Below are 24,846 nucleotides of genomic sequence, written 5' to 3' on the forward strand. Positions count from 1 at the left end.
AATCGGTCCACTGGTTTTTACCTGAAAACGTTACGAACATGCAAAAATACAAATGTTTCCTCTTTATAATAATAGTGTACATAAATTGGTTTGATACCGATATGTACCATAAAAACAAATATTTTTTTAACTGTTGTGTTGTTTGCTTTTGTATAACGTATACAACGTATACAATTTATTGATATTATATTTTTATTTATTTATTTATTTATAAAAATCACATACAAACTACAAAACCTGTAAGGCCTAAGAATGGCCGAGGAGTATAATTCTATAGAACAAAATTTAAACAGTGTTTGAATTGAAATCATTTTATATTACTGTCGTATAATTTGACTCAATGAACTAGTAGGTATATAGTTTTTCAGTCTGTGCTGGTAGATAAAGAACTCTTCAATCGCAATCCAAGCCATTTGATCATTTTAATTTTAATCTGCATAATAGTTCAGATAAGGAAAAAGCGTCAAAAATATTCCGTGGCGTTGCAAAGTTCGCCGGGTCAGCTAGTATATTATATAAAATATATCAGCGGATAACCTCGGCATCCAAACTAGGGATATCCTGTGTAATATACAACATTTATCTGTTGGAATAAATTAACCAGGATATACGGAATGTATTATGCTTTAAGGGATTAATTTACTTTTTTCTCATAAACATTTCAGTTTAAAGTTATCGACGATAGAATCAAGTGAAAAGTCACAAGGTATATGATTTCGGCACAGTAACAGCCTCTAAGCTATTTACATTTCGTAAGGAAAACAGTCATTAACACGCCTACAAGTAGAAGCGCAAAAAACCACCTTCGCAAAATGAGGGTAGTTCCCGTAACCATGGCAACAGTTTTTAAATTTAAATCCCGGCGTTACCGTAACAGATATTTTTAGCTCCACTTGACGGTGTTATCGCAAAGGTAGTGGCAACAATCGATCAATTGAACAAACCGGTGCAATGTCATCTAATCGCGCTCCCGCGACTGATCCGACACCATCCGGAGGGTCTAAATTGTCAGCAAACGCTCATAAATTCTTTCAACGACTGACAGTTGTGCGATTCACATGTTCATCCTCTAGGCGGCTATGTCCACTAGAAGCACATTCGCGTTCAAGCATGAGGCGGGACAACACGCACCTGTCAAATTGTCCGCCGCCATCTTGCTTCTGACGTTTGCCGTTACGTTCAGGAACGCGTTTAGTGAATGTGTATGACGATGTCATTGTGGTGTGCGTTCTTTGAATTATAGTGTACGGTGTGTTTCTGTGTGTGTATTTTTTGCTAGATTTAGACGGAGGTGGGTTTATTTAAAATTATCTGTGCTTAAAATTTCGACGGATTTTCTATAATATGGTTCATAGGGTTCTGTGGCTATACCAATATTTACTTTAAAAAAGTAGAACGCATCTTAAAAAAGGCAAGCAAGTCAGCAAATAAGTCAGCCTTCTGTGTCCCGCGCCAGACCGACACATTATTCTTAGTTGTTTCGCTTTACGGTACTGTAACAAGGAGGCAATCCTTCTTACATCTCGCTCTCTCTTCGAACTTTTCAGCCTGAGACTTTTCAGGATTATGCATATACCTATCAGACTAACCTATAAGAAACATGTTGCTTGAAGTAATAATCAAGGTATTTTAGGTTTTAGTTACAGCAATTTTTAAAATATGTTGCAGGTCGGTTTATAAACAAGATTAAAGCAGAGAAAAAGGGACAGAATAAAATATGTATCCGCATAAGGGATGCTATATAGATATCAATCAATCTATTTAATAAGATCTTAGATATGCATTTAAGAACCTACTGGCGCCACCGAATTAGTCGACATTATTTTTATAACATCTTTGTGGGCCATTAGCTTATAACTTTCACCTTACTATAATATTATGTTATCTCTGCCCTTACTTACTTTTCTTCCCTCACGCAACCACTTACTTTATTACATTACATTACATTACTACTCTATAAATTAAAGACTTTTTAACGGATTTTAATCGCGATTAATTCATTAATTTAGTCGACTCCCCGTACCCACGCTCGCGATAAAGTGTTTAAAAGGTCGGGTTAAAAAATTATAAATCGGGCTTCGAAATAATTTCGTAATTATTCCGTAATTCGAAAAATTCTTCAACTTCTAAATGTATGATACTCGAGTAAAATCAAATACTAGAAATTAGTATTTTGGAAATTTCAAGTATAATTTATTAAAGACTAGCTACGCCCCGCGGTTTCACCCGCGTAAGTCCGTATCCCGTAGGAATATCGGGATAAAAAGTTGCCTATATGTTATTCCAGTTGTCCAGCTATCTACATACCAAATTTAATTGCAATCGATTCAGTAGTTTTTGCGTGAAAGAGTAACAAACACACACATATCCTTAAAAACTTACGCATTTATAATATTAAGTAGAATTTTACGCAAGTGATCTTACCACGTATGGTAGGTCATATTTATTAAAATAAAAACCATTTAACAATAACAGTAAAAGACTGATTGTGAATCAGCAGTACAACATTGAATAATTGAACAAAACCCGCATATCAATCTTTGTGTCAACTTCAGCTTTGCTTGCGTTTATCCCATCACAATAATTTCTTGATTTTTAAACGGCATAGCTCTTATATCGAGAATAACAGATTTTTTATTCGGGATCAGAAATGGGATCACTATTCCTCTTTAATAGCTATAAAGCGCTCATTATTAATATTAGCAACATTGTTATCCGGCAAATTAAATTAATAATTATTCATTGCTTATTAAAATTCCGTTATATATTCTCAGTAGAAAAAATAATAAGAAAGAATAATAAGAAAACGTGCTGATTCTCTTAAAACTATCCCCCTGTTATCTTCCAAGCAAAAACGTTTCCTATCTATTAATAAACTATTAATTTAATAAACAATTTAATCAACGTAATAGTTATAGTAGGCTTGAAGATAAGTAGATATAAATCGTTTGAATAGCGTTGCTTCTCAATTATATAAAGCTCAAAATACCTTCCTTTTTCAATTCCCTTTCCTCTTTTTTTGGGATATCCTTTGAAAGAATTAATTTTCCAGCCAATGCATATAAGGTGAAGCATTTTTCGACTACAAACACATTTAGAACATTGTATCTCAAAATGTTGATAAAACGACAAAGCTGAGACGTTACGCGTCTGTAACATAATACATCTGATATAGCAAGGGGCTTGACAACTCTGCTATTCTTTCTTATCTTCGAGGGCATTTCAATGGAAATCAATATCTCATCTTGAAAAACATCAGGTGCTTGAATGAGTTTCATTCAGGACACTTTCAACGCTTATGTCTTCATATTTTTTCTTTTTGTGAAAAGCCGTTAGTATGTTTGTTTGTACTTTACTTAAATAGACTGAGATGAGAGTGATTAATTATAATTTACTGTTTATAACATCAATCATGGTAAAGCAAGGATGTAAAAAAACGTAACTTTAATGTTATGTAAAACTAGTTGCGTCCCACGGTTTCAACCACGTGAATGTTTAAAGAATAAATAGTAGCCTAGGTTATTCCTTATTAAATCAGATGTCGACTAGTTATAGTCCCAAAATCGGTCCAGCCGTTCCAGAAATCACCCGGAATGAACAGACAAAAATAAAAAGATATATTTTTGGTACATGTACCTAACGTGCTTTTTAATACGTAATTATTTGAATATCACAAACAGAACTCCAATTTATTTATTGGTAAAGACATATAGTACATAATACTCTACTAAGTATATATATATATATATATATATATATATTCGGGAAAATTTTCGCTTTGATAAAAAGAGCGTGTGAATTATGTTGAATTTGCAAATCTATAAGAAATGTTTAGAAGCTTCGTTATAGTGCATAATAATGATCATTAATTATTTCATTAAATATGAATATCGTAGGTGACTCATTCGCGGAGAGAAAAATCCGGTTTAAAATGTAAAAATTGATATCAATATACGATTCTAATAAAAAAAAATTATGACAATATATACTACACACTACTGCACACTATTAAAGCTAAATACTATAATTAATAAGCTATTATATCAATATTTTCGCTAGCTGAAATCTTCCTTGGAAATGCAATTGCACATACAAAATTACAAAAACATTTTGTAATATCATAAACAAATAGATAACTCGATACAGCTGTAGTTAAGGATATATTGTGACGTGTCAGATTGAATAGTAAGTTAAACTTATCTGCTACGTCTAAAAAATATAATAACACCGTAGAAACAAATAAATATATTGTGGCTGAAAATATTAGTCAAGGTAAACTATCTTCTATGTTGTCTACAGTTAAGTTGATTTTTAAATTTGGGTCAATTATCCGACTATTTCTTTCCACTACAGGAACACAGGCATCAAAATTCGCCAAAATTAAAAATTTGAAAAGTGTGTAGTTTTCCTTCAATACTTTTTAATCATCAATGCATATACCTAATTAGAAATACATTGTTTCAGGTCTAATTACTAATCTAGTCCATGTACTTTATAACAATGTTAATACACTCTCCCTGACTTACAATCTATAAGGTAGATATATAGCGAGGGAAATTGTAAAGGAAGATTATTTATTATAGATAAATATATAATTAAAGAGATGGACACGAGAAACGATGGACACGGTGACGACATTGAACTGAGTGTTCAAGGAGCGAGCAAACCCAGGTGAGTTTTGTTGTATTCTAATTGAAGGTTTTGAAGAGTACTTGTCATACCGAGCTTACAGTCTATCCTGTATGTATGAATGTATATAAACAATAAGTAGATACACTAGAATTAACAAAAATAAATGTAAACCTATGTGGTAGCGTTTTTGGCATCGTATACTTATTTCAAACTTTACTATAATCAACAAATTTTCACTTTTTTTTTAATACATTTCAGTGTAAATAAGAAGAATTGTATTAAAGAGATTCATTATTAATTGGTTTTATTTTCCCACTTTTTTAAGCACTAAACCAAAACAATATCATTATTTAACATCATATTAATTTCTAGCGACGTTTCGACAAAATCGGATCTCCCCGAAAGAGGATCATGGGCCAGCAAACTGGATTTCATCCTCTCTGTAGTGGGTCTTGCGATCGGGTTGGGCAACGTGTGGCGATTCCCCTACTTATGCTATAAAAATGGCGGCGGCGCTTTCCTCATTCCTTACTTCCTGACGCTCTTCCTCGCTGGAATCCCGATGTTCTTCATGGAATTGGCTATGGGACAGATGCTTACCATCGGCGGCTTGGGAGTATTTAAGATTGCACCTATATTTAAAGGTGAGTGGCATTTGAATTGTGTGATCATCAACATTTTTACATTCAAAAAGTAAAAAATAATTATGTTTTGTTTAGTTATATCCGCTTTCGTATTCTCGGTAATGGCTTTAAAATTAAAGATACGAACGTTAATCTAAGTGTTAAGCGGATGATCATAGTATTGGTGGAAATACTTAGTAAATAAATAGTTTAGTATGATAATCATACAGCTGTTCAAACGTGTCCATAGAAGGAAATATAATAACCTAAGTCGTATATTATCACTGCTTAATTTAGCGCAAAGTAAATCTACTAATTACATGTTTCAATTTTACTTTAATTACTACATACCTCATAATTTTAAGCAGTTGTACCACTCAAAAATGAAATTATTTAATTCGTGACACAATTCGGACATTTTAACTTTCGATATTCGCGATAAATAATTAGGTCAACGAGGGTAATTTAAACCAGATTGTTAAAAAGTAATTGCAGCGTATGAAATGCAACCGTGCGACAAAGCTCCACATTTCATTTACAAAGACCCCTATTAAGGTCTAAGACGATCTCCGGTAGGTAATTTAGGCCCATTTTCATCCCTTTGTTTAGTTCGTTACAATGCTTTAACTTCAGCAATTTCAGCTGAATATTACCGAGCATTCGTTTCGCGTCTCATGTTCTTTGTTTATAATTTTGTTATACTCATTCTGCAATATATTATCGTTATTGCTACTTTATCTGGAGTTGGATTTCGAGATTGCCGCATTAAATGGTTATTAAGTTTGTCAATTTAAATCAGTTTAATGGTAGAAACAAAAGCTTTTTCTTCTACTTCTCTGATTTATTAATTTTTTTGCAAAATTTTTCCTAGGTATTGGATACGCAGCCGCTGTGATGTCATGCTGGATGAACGTGTACTACATTGTTATCCTGGCTTGGGCGATCTTCTATTTCTTTATGTCGATGCGATCGGGTAATGTAAAAATTCTTATTTTAGATCTTTATATGAATTAATAGCTATCTCCCCTACGACTGAAATTGCTTTCCAGGATTTTACTGAACGGACAAATATAATCTTTTGTAATACTTACATTACAAGTTATTACTTAATTACACATTCACACGCTTTATCTACGGTCCCACATACAAATTTCCTGCTTTTATTTTAAGATGTTATTAAAGAATTAACTTCGACTAAAATCGATTAGTTGACAATATGGCCTATTCTTAATGTTACAGACGTGCCATGGCGAAACTGCGACAACTATTGGAATACGGAAACATGCGTGAACCCCTACGATCGCAAGAACCTCACTTGCTGGTCTTCGATGAACATGACCACCTACTGCACTCTCAACGGCAAGAATATCAGCAAAGCGGTGCTCTCTGACCCTGTTAAGGAATTCTGGGAGTAAGTCATATTAACCTTAAGTCGGAAAAAATACCTACACAGAACAGATACGAAATTCAATGTAATAGAATATATATGAGCACTATATAAGCACTGTCCAAGACACGTTTTTCGAGCAGATGAACTATATTTTGCTTTTATTAGTACGGTTTAGAATGTAACGCATGATTAGTGGTTGAAGTCCACTTTATGGCTTAATATTTCACCCTCTCCTGAACATTCAAATTTTCCATTGATACAATTCTTTTCAACACGCTTTTAATTAGCTTTACCTGTACGTTTGTAAGTAACAGTCTCCTGTAGATTCTATTTTGACCGGACTTTAAATGGACAGATTAAATTTAAACTTTCTACACTTATTAATTAGGGTCGCCAGTACTATGTACATACTAAGTATAAGAGTGAGTGAGACAATTTAGTTGATTCTATCATTAAAGCGTGTTTTTAGTATTTTAAACTAGGTACATTTTTACATCCCCGTTCCCACGTTTGATGTAAAGTGTTAGAAACGTCGGATTAATAATATAATGAATAAATCGCGTTTAAAATCCGTTAAAAAGTCTTTAATTCCTAGGTACATTTATTATTCTCCTTTCCTAGACGTCGCGCCCTCCAAATCTCGAGTGGCATTGAGCATATTGGTAACATCCGCTGGGAGCTAGCCGGGACGCTCCTGCTGGTGTGGGTGCTGTGCTACTTCTGCATCTGGAAGGGCGTGAGATGGACCGGCAAAGTGGTGTACTTTACCGCTCTGTTCCCATACTTCTTGCTTACCGTACTGTTGATCAGGGGTATGGAATTTATCAATTTTGCACTGGGGAGATAGGAATAGGACTGTGATATTGGGTCTAGAAAGAGTTTTAAGTCACATGTTGTCAGCTTAATTATATGTTGAATTTTATTAGCTTATTACTTGCTCTGTAATTGTAAAGCTACTCTTAATTATGGATTAATGATTTTTATATTAAACAAGCTTCAAAAACCCAAAAAATTAATGTCAATGCAACTGTCTTTTTTATTTAGTACTGGGATGCTTTTTAAATGTTCTTTGGAAATTTGTCCCTAAACAAATTTCTTTCCAGGAATAACCTTGCCCGGAGCGATGGAAGGCATCAAGTTCTATATAATGCCGAACATGTCGAAACTTCTCGAGTCCGAAGTGTGGATAGACGCTGTGACACAGATCTTCTTCTCGTATGGTCTAGGTCTGGGAACACTTGTTGCCCTCGGCAGTTATAACAAGTTTACTAATAACGTTTACAAGTAAGTTACGACTTTAAGTACATGAATCCATATTTTAACTACGTACTAGTAAATACCTTACCTTAAACTCAAACATTTAATTATTCTATAAGACTTCTCATATGATTTTTTAATCACCATATCACAGTTGTGACAGATAATGGAATCTCCAACTACTATATTCGATTGAAATAAGAAAATTCTATAAATAAATTTTGTACATAATCATTAAATTATTGATTTATTCTGTAATAAAAAGATGTATTCTAATCTATTGGATAACTTCCAACCTGCTACAATTTTTTGATATATGATTTTTTTTTTATATATACCTCATACTAATGAATATTTTCAGAGACGCTCTGATAGTCTGCTCTGTGAACTCAAGTACATCTATGTTCGCTGGTTTCGTGATATTCTCTGTGGTTGGATTCATGGCCCACGAGCAACAGCGACCCGTCGCTGAAGTCGCTGCTTCAGGTATAACTATGTCATCATCAGCATATTCTAGCAGGCAGAGATATTTTTTAGATTTGGAGCCATCAACCAAAAAAAAAGCTATGCTCTGTTAAATTCAATAATATGAAAACATAAATAATTCGAATCATTTGAAAACTACTTACCTAATTGCTCATTGACAATTTTTATATGCAAAAGTCAGTATTATACACACACACACAACAAAACCATACTTCTTGCTAATTATAACACCAATTTCAGGTCCCGGCTTAGCCTTCCTGGCGTATCCATCAGCTGTGTTACAACTTCCCGGAGCTCCTCTATGGTCTTGTCTCTTCTTCTTCATGTTGCTCCTCATTGGTTTGGACAGCCAATTCTGTACCATGGAAGGCTTTATCACCGCTGTTATTGACGAGTGGCCCAAACTTCTCAGGCGGAGGAAGGAAATATTCATTGCCATCACTTGCGTCATCTCTTATCTGGTCGGATTGTCGTGTATTTCTGAGGTAAGTTTGGAACATTTTGTTCTCAAATTGATCAAATATGCAAAGTTTCCTTGACATAAGTAATTATGCCTAATTATACAAATAAATTGCATAAATCGAACACATTTCAAAATTAATAGCCTTATACAACATGTCGATCTAAAATCAATTATACACAATTAAGCCTGGCACAATATCTCTGATGACTTTCTTTGTGTTTATAACTAATTTATTATTCATCAGAGATTAAATCTTGAACGAATTATATAATTTAACTATTATTCCAAGGGTGGTATGTACGTATTCCAAATCTTGGACTCGTACGCCGTGTCTGGTTTCTGCCTGCTGTTCCTCATCTTCTTCGAATGCGTGTCCATCTCTTGGGCTTTTGGTGTGAACCGCTTCTACGATGGCATCAAGGAGATGATCGGCTACTACCCCACCATTTGGTGGAAGTTCTGTTGGGTTGGCTTCACGCCTGCTATTTGTATTGTGAGTATTTATCTAATTTCTAAGTATTTAATCGACCATAAATAGGTAGGAAATTCTTATTTCACAATAATAATTTTAGATTTATACTAAAGTTTGTTACATATAGTGATAGGTATCATGTATTTCATTAATTTAGATTTTCCTATGAATTTTACTTCTACAGCAGTTAATTATTTCGGATTGAATAAAACTGAAAACAAGAAATATTAGGAAATGTTTGAATGTCCTAATTTTAAATAATCAAAGAAAATACGAACGAATAATGAAACACACGCGCAATAGTACTATTATTGTGGTCTATACCTGTGGTCTTATGATCTAACAAATAGTTAGTCTAATGGATCAATCATTCGTTTGAATGGATGCGCTCTTGTAAGCTATTAGAATGTCCATTGTGTTGTTTTAAATCGGCATTCCTAGAAAATAACGCGGAGATAGATAGAGAGGAGGTTATAGATCAATAATTATTATTCTTAAAAACGGCAACAATACTTTAATATATTACAGTATGTGCAGCGTGTTAAAAAACCTTTTATTGTTAATAGCATTTTTAATACTTTTTGTCGGTACATTTTTGTTATTTTTAGTACATTTATTTACAGTTCTGTTTATTTATTTACATTAATCATTTTCATACATTATTTGTCATTTTAAATGACAACTAATAAAAAGAAGTCAATTCATACCTCTTAAAAACGCTTAGACTTTTTCGCACAATACTTGAAACTTAAAAAAATTTAATTGTATGTTACAAAATACGGATCAAGTTGTTTTTAAAGAAACGTTTTACTCCCTTCATTAAACAGCAACTAGTTGTTCCGTTCCTGTTATTTATTTTTATATAACCATCCCTAGAGCGTGTTCATCTTTAACCTCGTTCAATGGACGCCGATCAAGTATATGAATTACGAGTATCCATGGTGGTCGCACGCATTCGGCTGGTTTACTGCGCTCTCATCCATGCTGTGCATACCAGGGTACATGCTATACCTGTGGAGGGTCACCCCGGGCACTGCTATGGAGGTAACTATTTCCCACTTAGTAATTATCTCTTCCATTCATACTACTGATTGTGTGATTGTGATTTGCAATATGAAATGATCAATGAAATCATGAATTACTCCTTTTTCAACAGAAATTCCACACAATTGTCCGCATCCCGGAGGATGTGCCAGCTCTGCGCACTAAGATGCAAGCTGAGGAACAGGCCAAACACGGCAAAGCCTAAACGTGATCTCAATCGAGATTCTACTGTACTTCCAAATGAAACGCACAATAAACGTCTAAATTTTGTGCCAAATATTTAAAAAGTATTTATCCGCAGTATTATTTATTATTAATTAAGTTGTATAATCAGTGTGTCAATATTATTTAAGTTGTATAACTGGTGTGCCAAAATAATTATCAGCCGCTATAATCAACGTGCTATATATGTCGTATACTCGACGTGACATGCTTATTTTGACTGTATAACTGGGGGTTACCGTGACGTCTTAAGCAGAACGTATTCTAGTGTGTTCTAGTGTGGGAAAGTATTGGCGCTAGATGACCTGTATAGATCTTTTTCCCACTCTGGAATAAGTATGTACGTACGTTAAACGTCACGGTAGTCCACCTGGTGCGCCAAATAATTATCAGCCTATATAATCGACGTGCTATTAACAATTATTGAAGCCGTATACTCAACGTGCCATAATTAATTATTAATTCGTATAATCAACGTGCCATTATTATTATTAATTATAATTAAGTTACGTTCTGGGTGCGTCGCGACGCGTTCATGTATGTTTGTTTTTACGCTATATTTCCAAGTTAAGTTAAAAATGCGATTTAATTAGGTAATTAAAGTTAACTATATATTATCGTCTTCCACTTAGGATGCTTTAAGTGTATTTTACGCGTAGTAACATGTAGTATTATTTGCATAATCGATTTATAATTATGAAATAATATTCGATATATTTTCCAATTGTTTGTCTATTATAGTCGTAGTAATGGAATATTTTAGTAGATATTAAATATTTTCAGCTTATGATTAGCTAGTGTATAGCGTATTTTTATCTAAATGTTGTATTGTGTGTAACGAGGCCATAGGAATCTCCATATAATAATTAAAATGTCGATGTCTATAACAATAAAAAATTTAAAGATTGCCTATTACAAGCTTCCGTCGCATGCAACTTCGTCTATTTCACATTTAATGTGCATTGTATATTTGTTTCCATAATTTTCTTGATCACTAAGAATTATTATCAACATATCGTAGTTTAAGTAATGTTACTTTGGTTTTGTGGCTTTAATAGTTTTATGATTTAGTTAAGTTGATATGATTATTTTGATCAATTTAAGTTATAAATCCATTTATAATAATGTATTTTAGATACGTAATACTCCTGTGTTCTATCCGAGACCAAAGATTTTTCCAGAAGTTTACATTTCTTGATGAATTTTACAATGTACTGTAGTTTTATACCAACTCGACGTAAATTCTTGGCCTAACCTATTTACATTTATTTTTCGATTCTATCTTTAAATCAAATATTAGTAGTGTTTACTCATATATTCAAATAAAAAATTTTGTCAACACGAGACCAGAACTGTGTGGATTTCAAAAAACTAAGTGTTCATCTATCGTCTATAACAAATAATCCATATAAAATGTTTAACGTGTCAATTTTTATAAAAAAAGTGAACATTCGTAGATGTATGGCGTTTTAAAAACAATTATAGCAATTATTATAATCAATACTTATTAAATTATGTACCCCATATATAGCGAATATATTTATTAATTTAAATATTAAAAATATAATGATTATAAAAGAATGTATCTACAATAATTAAAAGAAATATATCTTTCTATTTATACATATTATCAAATCATTATACAATTATTATTTTAGAACGCACAATGATACTCTTTTAATTTTTGAAATTTGAACATACGCAATTCTCAACATATTGTTAATTAATTATTATTAATTATATTTATAGCACGCAAGTTACCGTTATGGTGTGAGATTATAAAATTAATGTTGTTTATCGATGAATGTCAAATATTTATGTAGCTTAAGGAGTAATCACTTCATTAAATGTTTAAAAAATAAATTTTGTTTCATTTGCTGCCAGTCGTTTGCGCCGACTGCAGTCATTCTGACTAGAAATATGAAACACGTGCAAATTTAATCTACCCTGAAAAATTAAATCTGCAAAACATTATAAAATGGCATCTCGAATCTTGAAAAATTAAGGACTCTAGTTAATAGTATGTTTTTAAAGAGGATTGTCAATTAAATAAAACATAGTTATAATCATTTCAATTGCTTTATTAATAACAATTCAATTAAATCATATAGTCATACCATTTTCTTTGACTTTGAGCTTGAGAAATCTAATAAGATATTAAGGGTTTATACAGGCACAAAAATGTTAAAGGGACACGCACACATTTATGCATTAAATGAATGCACGTACGCACACATGCGCTATTTGCGTTGACAAAAACAAATAACTCGCTTTTTAATAAAAATCTATTGAATGTGAGTATTAAAAAATAAAACACTATAAAACTACCATGTTGCTTGAAGAAAAAAATTACATCAATTCGGAACGATTACCCGTATAGCTTTTAATCTTTAAAAGAAATGTTTGGACTTTAGAACCATCTTTTTATCTATGGTATAAGAAAACGGTGTAAGAAAACATCGTGAGGAAACCGACATGTCCGAGAAGCAAAAGTTCGACGACATGTGACATCTGCCAACCCGCACATGACAAGCGTGGTGGTTTATAGCCTGAACCCTCATGGGAGGCCTGTGTCCCAGCAGTGGGAACATATATGGGCTGATGATGATGATGATAAGGTTTTTTTTTCTATAGGTTTTTTCTATAGGTTAGGTATCGTGAAGCATATCGTACATCTTTAATTTTTTATTTAACTGCAGACGACCAAATAGTTTAAGGCATTATATCACTTGCTTTACACTAATGTAGTCTTAAAGAAGTGTTAAGGCATAACTTTCAAGACAATATAATTTATATTTTTATTTGTAACTAGCAATAACCTAGCGTCACGCGCGTGGTGGATGAAAATCGGATGAAAATCTTATGCACTAATCCAGACTATAATCTATCTCAATCCCAAATTTCATACAGACACGATAAGCTGTTTTCGAAATTGTGAAAGGGTATCGAACATACATACATCATAGATCTATACTTACAAATATTGCGTTGATTATATTAATAGGATGAATAAACTCAAGAACTGCTGGACCGATATCAAAACATTCTTAGACTATATAAATATATCTTTTAACACCTCATGACACATTATTATGTGGAAGTAGTGACAAATAATTCATTTCAATATAAACCTTTCCGCCTGCGCTTGACGCGACGTACTGGGCGCTTGAAACCGTTGCCGCGCTCTAAAGCGGCTTTGTCGCTGTTTATTTAAATGACGTTTTCGCGCCAATTCAGCTGGATCGACACTAAAATTATAATAAAGCACATATATATCAAACATTAAAAAATCTGTGCTGGCGCAGTGGACGTCGAACTTAAAATCGACAAGTCGGGGGTTCAAAAGCAGGCGAGCGTGCAGGAAATAAATAGATTTTTCAATTTTTCTGCGCATGGATAACATCACCACTGCTCGAAACGGTGAAGCAAAACATCGTGATGAAACCGGCATGACCGAGAATCAAGTTCGACGACACTGAAAAGGGAATTGAAGAATTGAGGAGAGGAATAAAGGAAAGGACTGGTAAGGGTAAAAAGAAGATATGGGCCTCTGGAGAGTAAATATATTAAGAGTATATATAATAATGTTCATCATGTTTTTTTCTGACAAATAAAGTTTTTTTTTTTTTGGCAAATAAAGTTCAATAAAAATGCATTAAAATGGATAAAATTATTACGTTTGTGCAGTCTTAACCTTCCAATCCGTTGTTTTTCCCGCAACATTTGCCTGTATCTCCTTTGGCGTTCAGCGCTAGATAGCGGCTGGCGTTTACTTATCCCACCATCAAGTGGACTCTGCGCTTGCCCCGGCTCCAGCTCTCTATCTGGGCTATTTGTGGAGCTTTTCTTCTTTTCTGCTCTTCTCCTTTCTCTGTATCTCCTTTGGCGTTCAGCGTTTGAATATGGCCGTCTGTTCTTGTTTTGCGTCTGTTGTTCATGAACGTATGAAATAAGATAAAAAGTTTGTAAATAAACTAGTTTAACGTCCGCTGCTTTGTCCGCGTAGTAAAGGAAAAGGTAGACATCGTGAGATTACCGGCATAAAACTATCCTATAACTCATCGTTGTCGTTTATTGAAATCGATTCAGCCATTTCATAGAAACTGCTAAGTGATGAAAGGTAATTTATTAGAATATACACAACTCTGTAACACTGTATTAAATGTATTATGATATTAAAGTGGTAATTTTTATACTTTTTAATTCAACTTATAACTTTTGAGTTCATTGGATGATGCTATTTAGCCTTTCTCAATAAATAGACTATGATCATAAAAAAAAAACAATTCCAACAGTTCCTGACATTAGCTATGTTCAAACAAACAAATTTTACATCTTTATAGATTTGTAGCATTAATCAAAACACACACCTCACAATGTGACTTCAGATGATTTTCATAAAGATCCCTGAACATAAAGCCCTTCACACAAGTTTCACATTTAAATGCAGAATTCATGTAATAATGCTCATTTGCCGACTGTTCCATTTCCTTCATAAGGTCTTCTCTTGATATGTTTTCTTCAATTATATCTCTTTCATCTGTAACGATTGAACTATGGCTAATTTATACTTGCATATTATTAACACCATGAAAGGCTGAACGAAGTTTAATTATATTCTATTTCTTGAATGTCTCTACTTGGATTATGATGATATAAATGACTACACAATATAAATAGAAAAAATATTTAAAGAAGTTATATTTACTGAATATTCCTTATTCGTTTTATCCAAACTCACCTACTATTGACTTTCCCTCATTACTCTTACTTTTTAAAGTCCAATTATCAGTATTTTCATCATCATCTGTATCTTCATTTGTCTCATTATTTTCACATGTTATATCAAGTGGTTCAGCTTTTACAAGTAGTCTAGGAGTATCACATTCTGTCAATGGAAAGGATTATTTGTAAAAATACCCAAAAAAACTAATCAAACACATAATTTTCACTGTGCTATTTATATTGCATACTCAATTACTTTGGTAAATTATTTCAATATTTTAGTAACAATCAAATAATTCAGTTGTTCCAGGACTACATGGATTGTTTACAAGTAAATGTTTCTAGATATTTTGGACAACAAAGAAGTGGATGCGATTTACTGACTCTCGGAAGGCATTTAATAAAGTCAACCATGATCAGAAGTTCTTATTAAAAAGCTAATAACTTTGTATATGTGGGACTTTGGTGTGTTAGATCATATCATATTTGAACAACCACACTCAAATTCTTGCTCTGAATGGCTACAATACTCCACAGTCACATCGCAACATTTACAAAAAAAAATTGTTATCAAATTTCAAATAATCTTATCGCTGTGTGAATGAAACTCACCAACTATTGATCTCCAATCTCTATTAGCTGTAATAAAAGGTATTTCCTTAGTTTTATCTGCATATCTCCCCACTGATTCACTATCTGATCTTAAATAACTGTTTAGCTCTACACTGCTATTCATAAAATCACTTGCACTCTCAACATTTTCACATTTTATATCCAATAGTTCAGTCTTTACAATTGAAGTATCACATTCTGAAATACCAACAGATTTGTTTTATAAAAGATAGTATAATATTTTCATGTGTTTGATTTTACGCGAGTATTATATGTTTAGTATAAATGTATAATAATTCAGTCTCCCCGTGACCAAGCTCACTGTAAAGTGTTCGAAACATCGGGTTAAGAATATAATGAATAAATCGCGTTTAAAAATGTCTTTCTAAAAGACAGTATTTCAAAAATTTTTCTATTAACTTAACCAATATATTAAACATAATTATTAATTTATACATAGCATTGATCTCACATTTCAAATTTGTTCAATGAAAGAATACTGGTTATATTTTTTTCTAAAATATACATAGTTCGATATTTTAGTTAAGATATTTTGTGGCATAGCACAAGATAAGTATACATTATTTAATGATAATTTATGCATTTTCTGGTTCCAATAAATAAAATTTTGTTTGTATAGTTTTAATGTTACATAATATAATGTAGCTTATTGTAAAATTGCTGTTATTTTTGGACCTTTTCAATGAAATAATAATTACCAATTTCAAAGAGTGAAATATCTTCATTGCTATTAGTTACACTGCTCTCTTCACATGTGTCTTCATGACTATGGCTGTATACCAGTATAGGAAAAGGTTCTATTTCACATACTTCTCTTCCAATTTCTATAGTTTCCATTGCTTCATATTGTAGATTTTTTATTGGTCTTGGTTCTATACTTAAAATGGTCATCCTTGCACTTTTCATCTGGAATATTGATTTTTTTTTTTGAAATTTTTTTGATCATTACATTCATTATAATAATATAGATTTTCTTTAGTCATTTATTTGCTTAGGTAACTGAATTGGGTATATTAGAAAAACGATAACACCACACATACAAATATAAAATAAATTTTAAAATATTATAAATAAACTTTTTCACAAAGCCTCCCAAAGCCCATTAAATTATTTACCATAAAAATAAATAAATCAATAAAAAATATGATTCAAAAGATATTTCTACAACCCTTAACATCAAAGAAGAAGAGTTCTTCTGTTTTTATAGAAAGATTATAAACAAAAATATTCAGTAACAATAAACTCACTAGATTATGAAGTAATGTTTGATTTCTTTGGACACTTTCTATGAAGGTTTCAGTATTTCTTGCTATACTCATGCAAATAAAACACAGTCTCAATATGTTATCCTGCAATAAAATTAAAAACAATTTACACACACTACAACACATGTTATAATGTAATAATGTTTTTGTCTATGCCTATCAGCCTTGATGTTGGATGATGGTTTAAAAAAAAGTAAGTGGTAAATTATAGGATTACATTTATTGTAAAATAAATTATTTAAATATAATATTATGGTATTCTTCATGTTGATACTTCGTTGTTCATGCTGTTAAGTGTTTCTTTTTTCATTATTTATCTAATTTAGCTACATAAAAAATAGCTTCTATTTATTTACCTGAAATATTCTCTTACAATCATCATTTCTAATTTTATAAATTTGAGTTGCATTTTCGCTAAAGCAGGCCATACAATACTTAATACATTTATAACCGTTTTCTTCCATAGTTTGGTCTTATTTATTGATATTTGTATAATTATGTAATATTATTTAAATCTTAATCTTGCATCAGTGATCGTATACAAAACCCACGCCACAGAGTAAGAAATACTAAGTATAATAATTAGTAATTAATACGGTAGTAAACACCACTCTGCAGTGCATAGATTATATTATACAACAGATTAATATTATTTCGTACCTAGGTAGTATTAAATTTTTTAATTTAAACTAGACTACGAATGCTAAATAATTGGTGATAGAAAACCTTTCAACACAATTAAGTAATGTTATGATTGAATTTAATTTTTAGTTTTATAGCATTGAAATGCTTTATAAATGAGAAATTTTGAGAGAATAGAAAAAATTTGATCACGAGGCGGGATTCGAAACCGCGTTTTTTGCCTAACCGTAGCAATAATGTTATAATTGTTCTCTGTTCCTTAGATGCTCTTGCCTTAAATTGAAAATAAAATTCATATTTACACACAATGAAACGGTATTATATCTATAAAACCTGACAGTTCTGACTAAAGCTGACATCAGGGCCTCTACGGGTACGAACACGGAATATAAACTTATGTTTTATATTCCGTAGGTACGAACTGTAGTCAGAGTAACCTTGACAACTAACTGTACTAGTTACTACTTACTTAATCTGTGACTCTAGTGGGCAAGTGTCAATATAAAAGTACTCTGTGGCAAGTGTTTTGCAAATTTTTATAAATAATATAATAACCCATGTCCCAATTTAAACTAATAAATAGTTAGTAATCATATAAAGTTAAAAAAACTAACTATGGAAGAAAACAGCTATAAATCTGTAGAGTACTGTATGGCCTGCTTTAGCGAAAACGCATCACAAATTTACAAAATAGAAAATGAGGATTTTAAGACCATTCTTCAGGTAAACATGTAAAAGGATTATTATACTACTCTTTAAGTTTTTACTCATTGCATGTAATGCTATTGCTACAGAAAATAATTGAATTCAGGCTTTCTTTTTAAACATTAGGACTTTGGAGGACTGTATTCAGTTTTTTGTTATCAATTTAAATTGCATACCTATTTTAAAATAAATTCTTGAAACAATTTATTTTAAATCAGCTAGCTGTTTGCCTCGGTTTGACTCGTAGTACATATATAGCCTATGTCACTAGGTGTAATTGCAGCTTTCTAATGGTGAAAGTATCATTGAAATCGGTCCAGCTTTTCAGGCGTGACCAAGGGAAATAGGGATTCATTTTTATATATACAGATTCATCATCAATGCGATTTGTTTAGGACAAAAATATGATCAGACTCGCTGCGCCCCGCGGTTTCACCCGCGTAAGTCAGCATCCCGAAGGAATATCGGGATAAAAAGTATGTTACCCCTATGTTACTCCAGTTGTCCAGCTGTCTACGTACCAAATTTCATTGCAATAGGTTCAGTACTCTTTGCGTGAAAGAGCATCAAACACACACACATCCTTCCAAACTTTTGCATTTATTATATAAGTAAGAAGTTAGATAAGATAAGATTAAAATGTTATTATTATATAGTTATTTTGTGGGTAAATTGTTTTTATTTTGATTTCAGGAAAATATATTGAGATTATGTTTTATTTGCAAGAGTATAGCTAGGTATGCTGAATCTTTCATAGATAGTGTTCAAAGAAATCAAACATTACTTGATAATTTGGTAAGTCTGTCTCTTTAGAACCACAGAACAGTTCATTTGTATCATTGTTATGTTCATATTACCTAAAGAGAATTTAAACGTAAAACCAACATGCTTTTAAAGAGCAACTTCAAAGTTTTCTGCATGCATTTGTCTGTAGAAACTGCTTTCCGAAAATGTTAAAACTGCGATCTGACAATTCAAAATTCTATAAGTCTAATTTAGTAAATAAATTTTTGATTTTGATTTACTAAATATTGTATTTTCCTTTAATAATGCATATAAAACATTAAGGAAAACTGACATCTGACAAGTTATTACTATAATGTTCGAGACATTTTAAATGTTATCCGTATTTCAGATGAAAAGTGCAAGGATGACAATTTTAACAATAGAACCAAGACCAATAAAAAATCTAGAATATGTAGCAATGGAAGCTATAGATATTGGAAGAGAAGTGTTTGAAAAAGAACCTTTTCCTATAATCATATATAGCCACAGTAATGAAATGATGCATACAGATAGTGATATAGCCGATAACAATGAGGATATTTCACTCTTTGAAATAGGTAATTTCATTCAGTAAGGATGTTCAAAAATATGTATATGTATTAGTTATATGTTGCTTCATAGTATATATACATCCCATTTAATTTAAATATAGCATGCAAGATAAATCAAGCAATAAATATTAACTGGTTATCAGCACAAGATGCATTAATTTATATATAAACAATTGGTATATTTCGCCATGAATGCTAAAGTATCTTATTATATGTAACTAATCTTTTTAATCTATCTATAATTTTTAACTTATTTGGTTTGGTAAATATTAAATTTATAAATATTCATTTTTTTTAATAATCTTGTATTCACAGAATGTGAAAGTTCAATTATAAAAGCGGAACCATTTGATACAAAGGCTGAAAATCATGAGAGAGTAAGGGACTCTATGAATAGCAGTATAGATGGAAACAGTAATTTAGAATTAGATTGTGAATCAATGGAGGGAAATGTGGATATTGAGAAAACTGAGGAATTTTCTTTTATAATGAGAACTAGTAAAGAATGCAAATCGGTAGTTGGTGAGTTTTTAGGATTTAAATTTTTTCAAAATAAATGTTGAGAAATTTTTATGACATTGTGTTATTAGTGGCTTCAGAGGCTTCTTAAACACAATCAAAAGTTGAGGGTCAAAAATTGGATCAAGAAGTGGAGAAAGTTAATTATTCAAACAGATCCTCTGAGCAGACCTTCCTATATTAAGGTCTCTATTGGCAGGAGGTACTTATAAATAGATTATATACCCTTATATCTAACACTCTCAATTTAATTCCAAAATCTCCTTTTAGGATCTCCAACTACTTAATTGTTTATTCATAAAAAAATCAAGTATTTTATAAATATACAACATACTTAATTTTTATATAAATTTTGTGAATATAAATCAATCATTTCAGAGGAACCAGAAATAATTCAAGTCAATATATCACGAGAAGACCTTATGAAGGAAAGGGAACAGTCGGCAAATGAGCATTATTACATTAATTCTGCATTTCAATGTGAAACTTGTGTGAAGGGCTTTATGTTCAGGGATCTTTATGAAAAACATCTGAAGTTACATTGTGAGGTGTGTGTTTTGATTGATGCTACATATTTAAAAGGTGTAAAATTTGTTTGTTTGAATGTAGCTAATGTCAGGAACTGTTGGTGGGAATTGAATTTTCTTGTGTTCATTAGTCCATTTATTGAGAAAGGCTAAATATCAGGTGAACCCACAAGTTACAAGTTAAATTGAAGTTTATCACTTAAATTTCATAATAATTTGAGTATATTCAGATAAATTACCTTTCTGTACTTAGTATTTCCAATGAAATGGCTGAATCGATTTTAAAAAACAGCACACAAGATGATAGAAGAGATTCTTGGTTGCTTCTATTAAATTTTACTTTAAATTAACATATTTCCAAACACTGAAAAGGTTATTTTATAATCCTTGTCGAAAAATATAAGCGGCTGGAATAAATCGTGTTTTAAAACTGTTAAATATTTTCTTAAATACAATTCTTCAGGCGAATTAAATAACTATGATGTATTGGGATTTGATTTAATGAAAATAATGTTGTTGCAGTCAAATGGTAAATACGAATGTGACGTATGTAAGCTGAGATTTCCCACACAGGAAAAACTTTCGAAACATAGCCGATGTCATCTGGTGTATGTATAATAATATTATTTATCTATAAAGCGTCTATTTTGCGTGAATTGAGTAATTATTTTTAATTAAACAGTGTTAAATTGTTAGACTAAAACCAAATGAAACACACGGAATGCACTAGCCTGAAGAAAAAAGATGGAATCATGGAATCAAAATCGGTTCACCAAATCGAATGTTCGGAAGTGACAAATGAAAAAAATGTACAACTGAGTTGAGAATTTCATCCTTTTATTGAAGTCGGTTGAAAAAGATAGAATTTTTATATGTAGAAAGAATGGAAACTGGAAATATAATAGTTTCTATAAACATGTAAAAACATTTATTTTTCAGTGTCAGTCTATCAATTTATTGAGATTCATAAATTTTCCAATAATAATGCCTGAACTGCTGAACAGATTCCGATAAATTGAAATATAGATATGATAAACGTAAGAAGAGAAGAAGATTTCAAATAAATATAGAGTAGTTTCTGCCAAATCAAAACTGATAGGGGGTGAAATAGGAGATAGAAATTGCCATATAGGGATAGAAAATGAACAACGAGACAGACAGACAGAGGTACTATCCTAGGCTTACAAACACCCAATTTTCAGGCGATATAAATGTAAAGTGTGCAATTTGACGAGGAAATGTCGGAGTTACATGAAAAATCATTACGAGGCGGCACATTCAAAGAAATGTAATGAGTATTGTTGCAGCGAGTGCGGTCGGGTGTTTAGGTTAGTGTATATTTATTATCAAAACACTCTAAAAATATGTATTTGAGAATGTATCTGACAGTTTAGACATAACAATTTATTAATATATATTTAAGTTTACCTAGAACTCTTTATTTTATACAACTTCCCTTATATAAAGTAAAGAGTTCTAGGTAAACTTAAATACAATTACTTATTTACAAACAATATAACTAATACAATAAATTATGAAGAAAATTTATCATATTCACATAGCGAGATGAATGGAATTTTAATTTGAAATAGTAAAAGATGGAGAAAATAAGGTCTAATTTACATAAAACAAAAAAAGCTATTTTTTTTAACTTACAATGAAGAAAAATTATTTATTCATTTAAAGCACATACTGTTATGACTGTTTTCACATGTTTATTACATTCTTTTTAATCAATAATGTTTAAAATGTAAAATATGCGTCCAAAAGTGATGTTATCGTGAGTGTAAGGACCTTTCAGCTTATATTATTTCTTTAACTAGCGCTTTGCCCTGGCTTCAACCGTGATACGATTTCTGTTCACAAGACCCCTCCTTTAACCGAAGCAAAAACGTTAACAAAATGCGCACATCCGAATCGGCCGAGCCGTGCTTGAGTTGTACGCTAAGCAACTCATTTGACGATTCATTTTTATCTATGTGTTACAGAACGAAGGAAACTATGAAAAAACATAAATACTACACGCACACAAACAAACGGGTCATGTGCGAGTATTGTAAAAAGGTATACGTGAACAAGGACACGCTGAGGAAGCACACGTTGGAGTAAGTTATATATCGCTAGCCGGAGCCAGGGGCCTGTCTCCTTTTCCTTACCCTTCCCAGTCCATTCCTTCTTTCCTGTCGTCAATCGTTTCCATAACCCCATAAAAGCAGGCAGCGCATTCGCAGAGGCCCTACCTCTGCGAATGTTCATGGGCGGTGGTGATCGCTTACCATGAGGCGAACGACCAGCTCAGTTGCCTTCTACAACATAAAAAAAAAAACTAGTAATCCGCCCGTGGCTTTGCCTGGGTTAAACTCAAAATCGAATATTTATTTATTCAATTAGACTTCTTGAAGGCGCACTTTTAAATCGTCATAACACACTTCTAACATTTACCACCGGTTCGGAAAGCAGTTTCTACAGAGAAGTTTTCTAATTATGTCGAAATTACATTTTAATACAAAGGTAATGCATACATAATAATAAAAATGTTAAAAGGAACTGTCTCGATGTTATCGCCATATTTTTGGTCGGTTTCCCGGTAATAAAACTACTATGAACATCTCAGGCCTCAAACTATCTGTGTCAAATTTCATAAAAAAAATCGGTTCAGTGGTTTAGGCGTGAAGGAGAGGCAGACAGAATTCCTACTTAGTTACTTTCGCATTTGTAATTACTAATTGCTCGCTCTGACAGGCTTCTTTAATTTCATCCTTAAGATCAATTCGGGACGAAGACGGAACCACCCAACTAGCATATAGTGATCAGAATAATGTACCTTGAGATTAAAAATTTTTTATAGTAAAAATAATGCCCTATAATGATATCTCTCAAGGAAGCATCCAAAAGAAGTGTCCAACGGTGTGGTCCCCCCCAAGAAGTACATTTGCCCGAAATGTGGGAGGGGCTCAGAATCGCCCGCCTCACTGAAGACGCATATGCTATCGCATGACAAGAAGAAAAACTTTTACTGTGTGGAGTGTGATAAGTGAGTCTCTTTAGTATATATTTAACTTTATTCCATATATTTATCTTTAGTCTATAGCTATATATATACATATATTTGTTTTTATCTTGTTAAATACGGTTAGGAAAGTTGTTTTTATTCGGTAAAATGGTATCTTATTTAGTGGTATGAGTGAGTAGACGAGTGAGATGAGATATCTCTTGAAAGACACAAAGATCTAAGGAAAGCTGGGTTTTCTTGGTCGATTTTAAATCTTCATTGAGATAATGTTAATAGTAGGTTATGGATTTATAAAAAGTCTTGTTTTAATTAGAGAGTGAATTTAGGTTTTCAGTTAGTGCCTGCATGCATTAACCGTTGTTCAAAATAAATATATATATTCTGGCAATAGAATATATATATTTCTTTTGAATAAAAAATAAATGTATTTTAATGTACGAAAAATATTTCTTTGTGTTTCAGAAGTTTTAAAACCGAAGTGTCACTGAAACAGCATTTGAAGATAACAGCCGCTCACGCAGAGAATAAGGATTTACCGTAAGTGTCTGTATTTGCCATAATCTTAGAAGGTGAAACGCAATATAAATAAAAAATATGTTCTAATAAATAAATAAAAAAATCAAAAGTATTGAATCCGTGTACTATAAAAGAGGTTAGTGCGACGTCATCTAAATTACATATCATTTCATATAGTAATTAATTACATGAACAAAATCGAGAATAAATTAGTTTTACCCAAAACAATTTGTACAAATTCTTAATAGGCTTTAAACTATGTATCATACATACAAGTATACAGTATAAATTATAACCAATTACCCCTGTTGCCGATTGACCCTATATAGCGCCCACCTTATTTTCGCAAAAATGCCTATTTTTCCGTTTGCCTTG

General features: G+C 32.0%; 3 protein-coding genes across 4 annotated transcripts in view; 2 read left to right on the forward strand and 1 right to left on the reverse strand.

The window, feature by feature from the left end:
- Nucleotides 1-1,050: 1,050 nt before the first annotated feature.
- Nucleotides 1,051-12,120, forward strand: LOC119837579 (sodium- and chloride-dependent GABA transporter 1). Its single transcript, XM_038363225.1, has 12 exons — nucleotides 1,051-1,291; nucleotides 4,465-4,671; nucleotides 5,005-5,276; nucleotides 6,127-6,228; nucleotides 6,495-6,666; nucleotides 7,267-7,457; nucleotides 7,749-7,929; nucleotides 8,264-8,388; nucleotides 8,629-8,873; nucleotides 9,141-9,344; nucleotides 10,200-10,367; nucleotides 10,480-12,120. Exons 2-12 carry the CDS (start codon nucleotides 4,604-4,606, stop codon nucleotides 10,570-10,572), a joined length of 1,821 nt encoding a protein of 606 aa, XP_038219153.1. The 5' UTR covers nucleotides 1,051-1,291; nucleotides 4,465-4,603; the 3' UTR covers nucleotides 10,573-12,120.
- Nucleotides 12,121-13,270: 1,150 nt separating this feature from the next.
- LOC119837651 lies at nucleotides 13,271-17,805 on the reverse strand. 2 transcript variants are annotated; one of them, XM_038363365.1, is made up of 8 exons: nucleotides 17,569-17,805; nucleotides 17,195-17,296; nucleotides 16,646-16,853; nucleotides 15,927-16,124; nucleotides 15,331-15,477; nucleotides 14,960-15,129; nucleotides 14,284-14,516; nucleotides 13,271-13,837 (listed from the first exon to the last, which is right to left on the reverse strand). In XM_038363365.1, exons 1-8 carry the CDS (start codon nucleotides 17,674-17,676, stop codon nucleotides 13,705-13,707), a joined length of 1,299 nt encoding a protein of 432 aa, XP_038219293.1. In that variant the 5' UTR covers nucleotides 17,677-17,805; the 3' UTR covers nucleotides 13,271-13,704. The 2 variants fall into 2 exon arrangements, with proteins under 2 accessions (XP_038219293.1, XP_038219294.1); XM_038363366.1 differs by having other exon boundaries at nucleotides 14,267-14,516.
- A 540-nt stretch (nucleotides 17,806-18,345) lies between these two features.
- LOC119837650 (zinc finger protein 808-like) overlaps nucleotides 18,346-24,846 on the forward strand; it is an 8,585-nt gene continuing 2,084 nt past the window's right edge. The window contains exons 1-10 of the mRNA XM_038363364.1: nucleotides 18,346-18,577; nucleotides 19,253-19,354; nucleotides 19,695-19,902; nucleotides 20,212-20,418; nucleotides 20,794-20,963; nucleotides 21,465-21,550; nucleotides 22,145-22,270; nucleotides 22,931-23,047; nucleotides 23,824-23,976; nucleotides 24,418-24,492. Of these exons, the coding sequence (XP_038219292.1) occupies nucleotides 18,470-18,577; nucleotides 19,253-19,354; nucleotides 19,695-19,902; nucleotides 20,212-20,418; nucleotides 20,794-20,963; nucleotides 21,465-21,550; nucleotides 22,145-22,270; nucleotides 22,931-23,047; nucleotides 23,824-23,976; nucleotides 24,418-24,492 (1,352 nt within the window). The 5' untranslated portion in view covers nucleotides 18,346-18,469. The remainder of the gene's footprint in view (nucleotides 18,578-19,252; nucleotides 19,355-19,694; nucleotides 19,903-20,211; nucleotides 20,419-20,793; nucleotides 20,964-21,464; nucleotides 21,551-22,144; nucleotides 22,271-22,930; nucleotides 23,048-23,823; nucleotides 23,977-24,417; nucleotides 24,493-24,846) is intronic.

This window comes from Zerene cesonia, chromosome 28, assembly GCF_012273895.1.
Source record: "Zerene cesonia ecotype Mississippi chromosome 28, Zerene_cesonia_1.1, whole genome shotgun sequence".
Lineage (NCBI taxonomy): Eukaryota > Metazoa > Arthropoda > Insecta > Lepidoptera > Pieridae > Zerene > Zerene cesonia.

Excerpts from the sequence above, each read along its gene's own strand:
- LOC119837579 (XM_038363225.1), top strand. The coding sequence starts at position 4,604 with ATGGACACGAGAAACGATGGACACGGTGACGACATTGAACTGAGTGTT. Across the intron at positions 5,277-6,126 it reads GATTGCACCTATATTTAAAG|GTATTGGATACGCAGCCGCT; the intron begins GTGAGTGGCATT and ends AATTTTTCCTAG. Across the intron at positions 9,345-10,199 it reads TCACGCCTGCTATTTGTATT|AGCGTGTTCATCTTTAACCT; the intron begins GTGAGTATTTAT and ends AACCATCCCTAG.
- LOC119837651 (XM_038363365.1), bottom strand. The coding sequence starts at position 17,676 with ATGGAAGAAAACGGTTATAAATGTATTAAGTATTGTATGGCCTGCTTT. Across the intron at positions 16,854-17,194 it reads AAACATTACTTCATAATCTA|ATGAAAAGTGCAAGGATGAC; the intron begins GTGAGTTTATTG and ends TCAATATTCCAG. Across the intron at positions 13,838-14,283 it reads GAAAAACAACGGATTGGAAG|TGTCGATCCAGCTGAATTGG; the intron begins GTTAAGACTGCA and ends TTATAATTTTAG.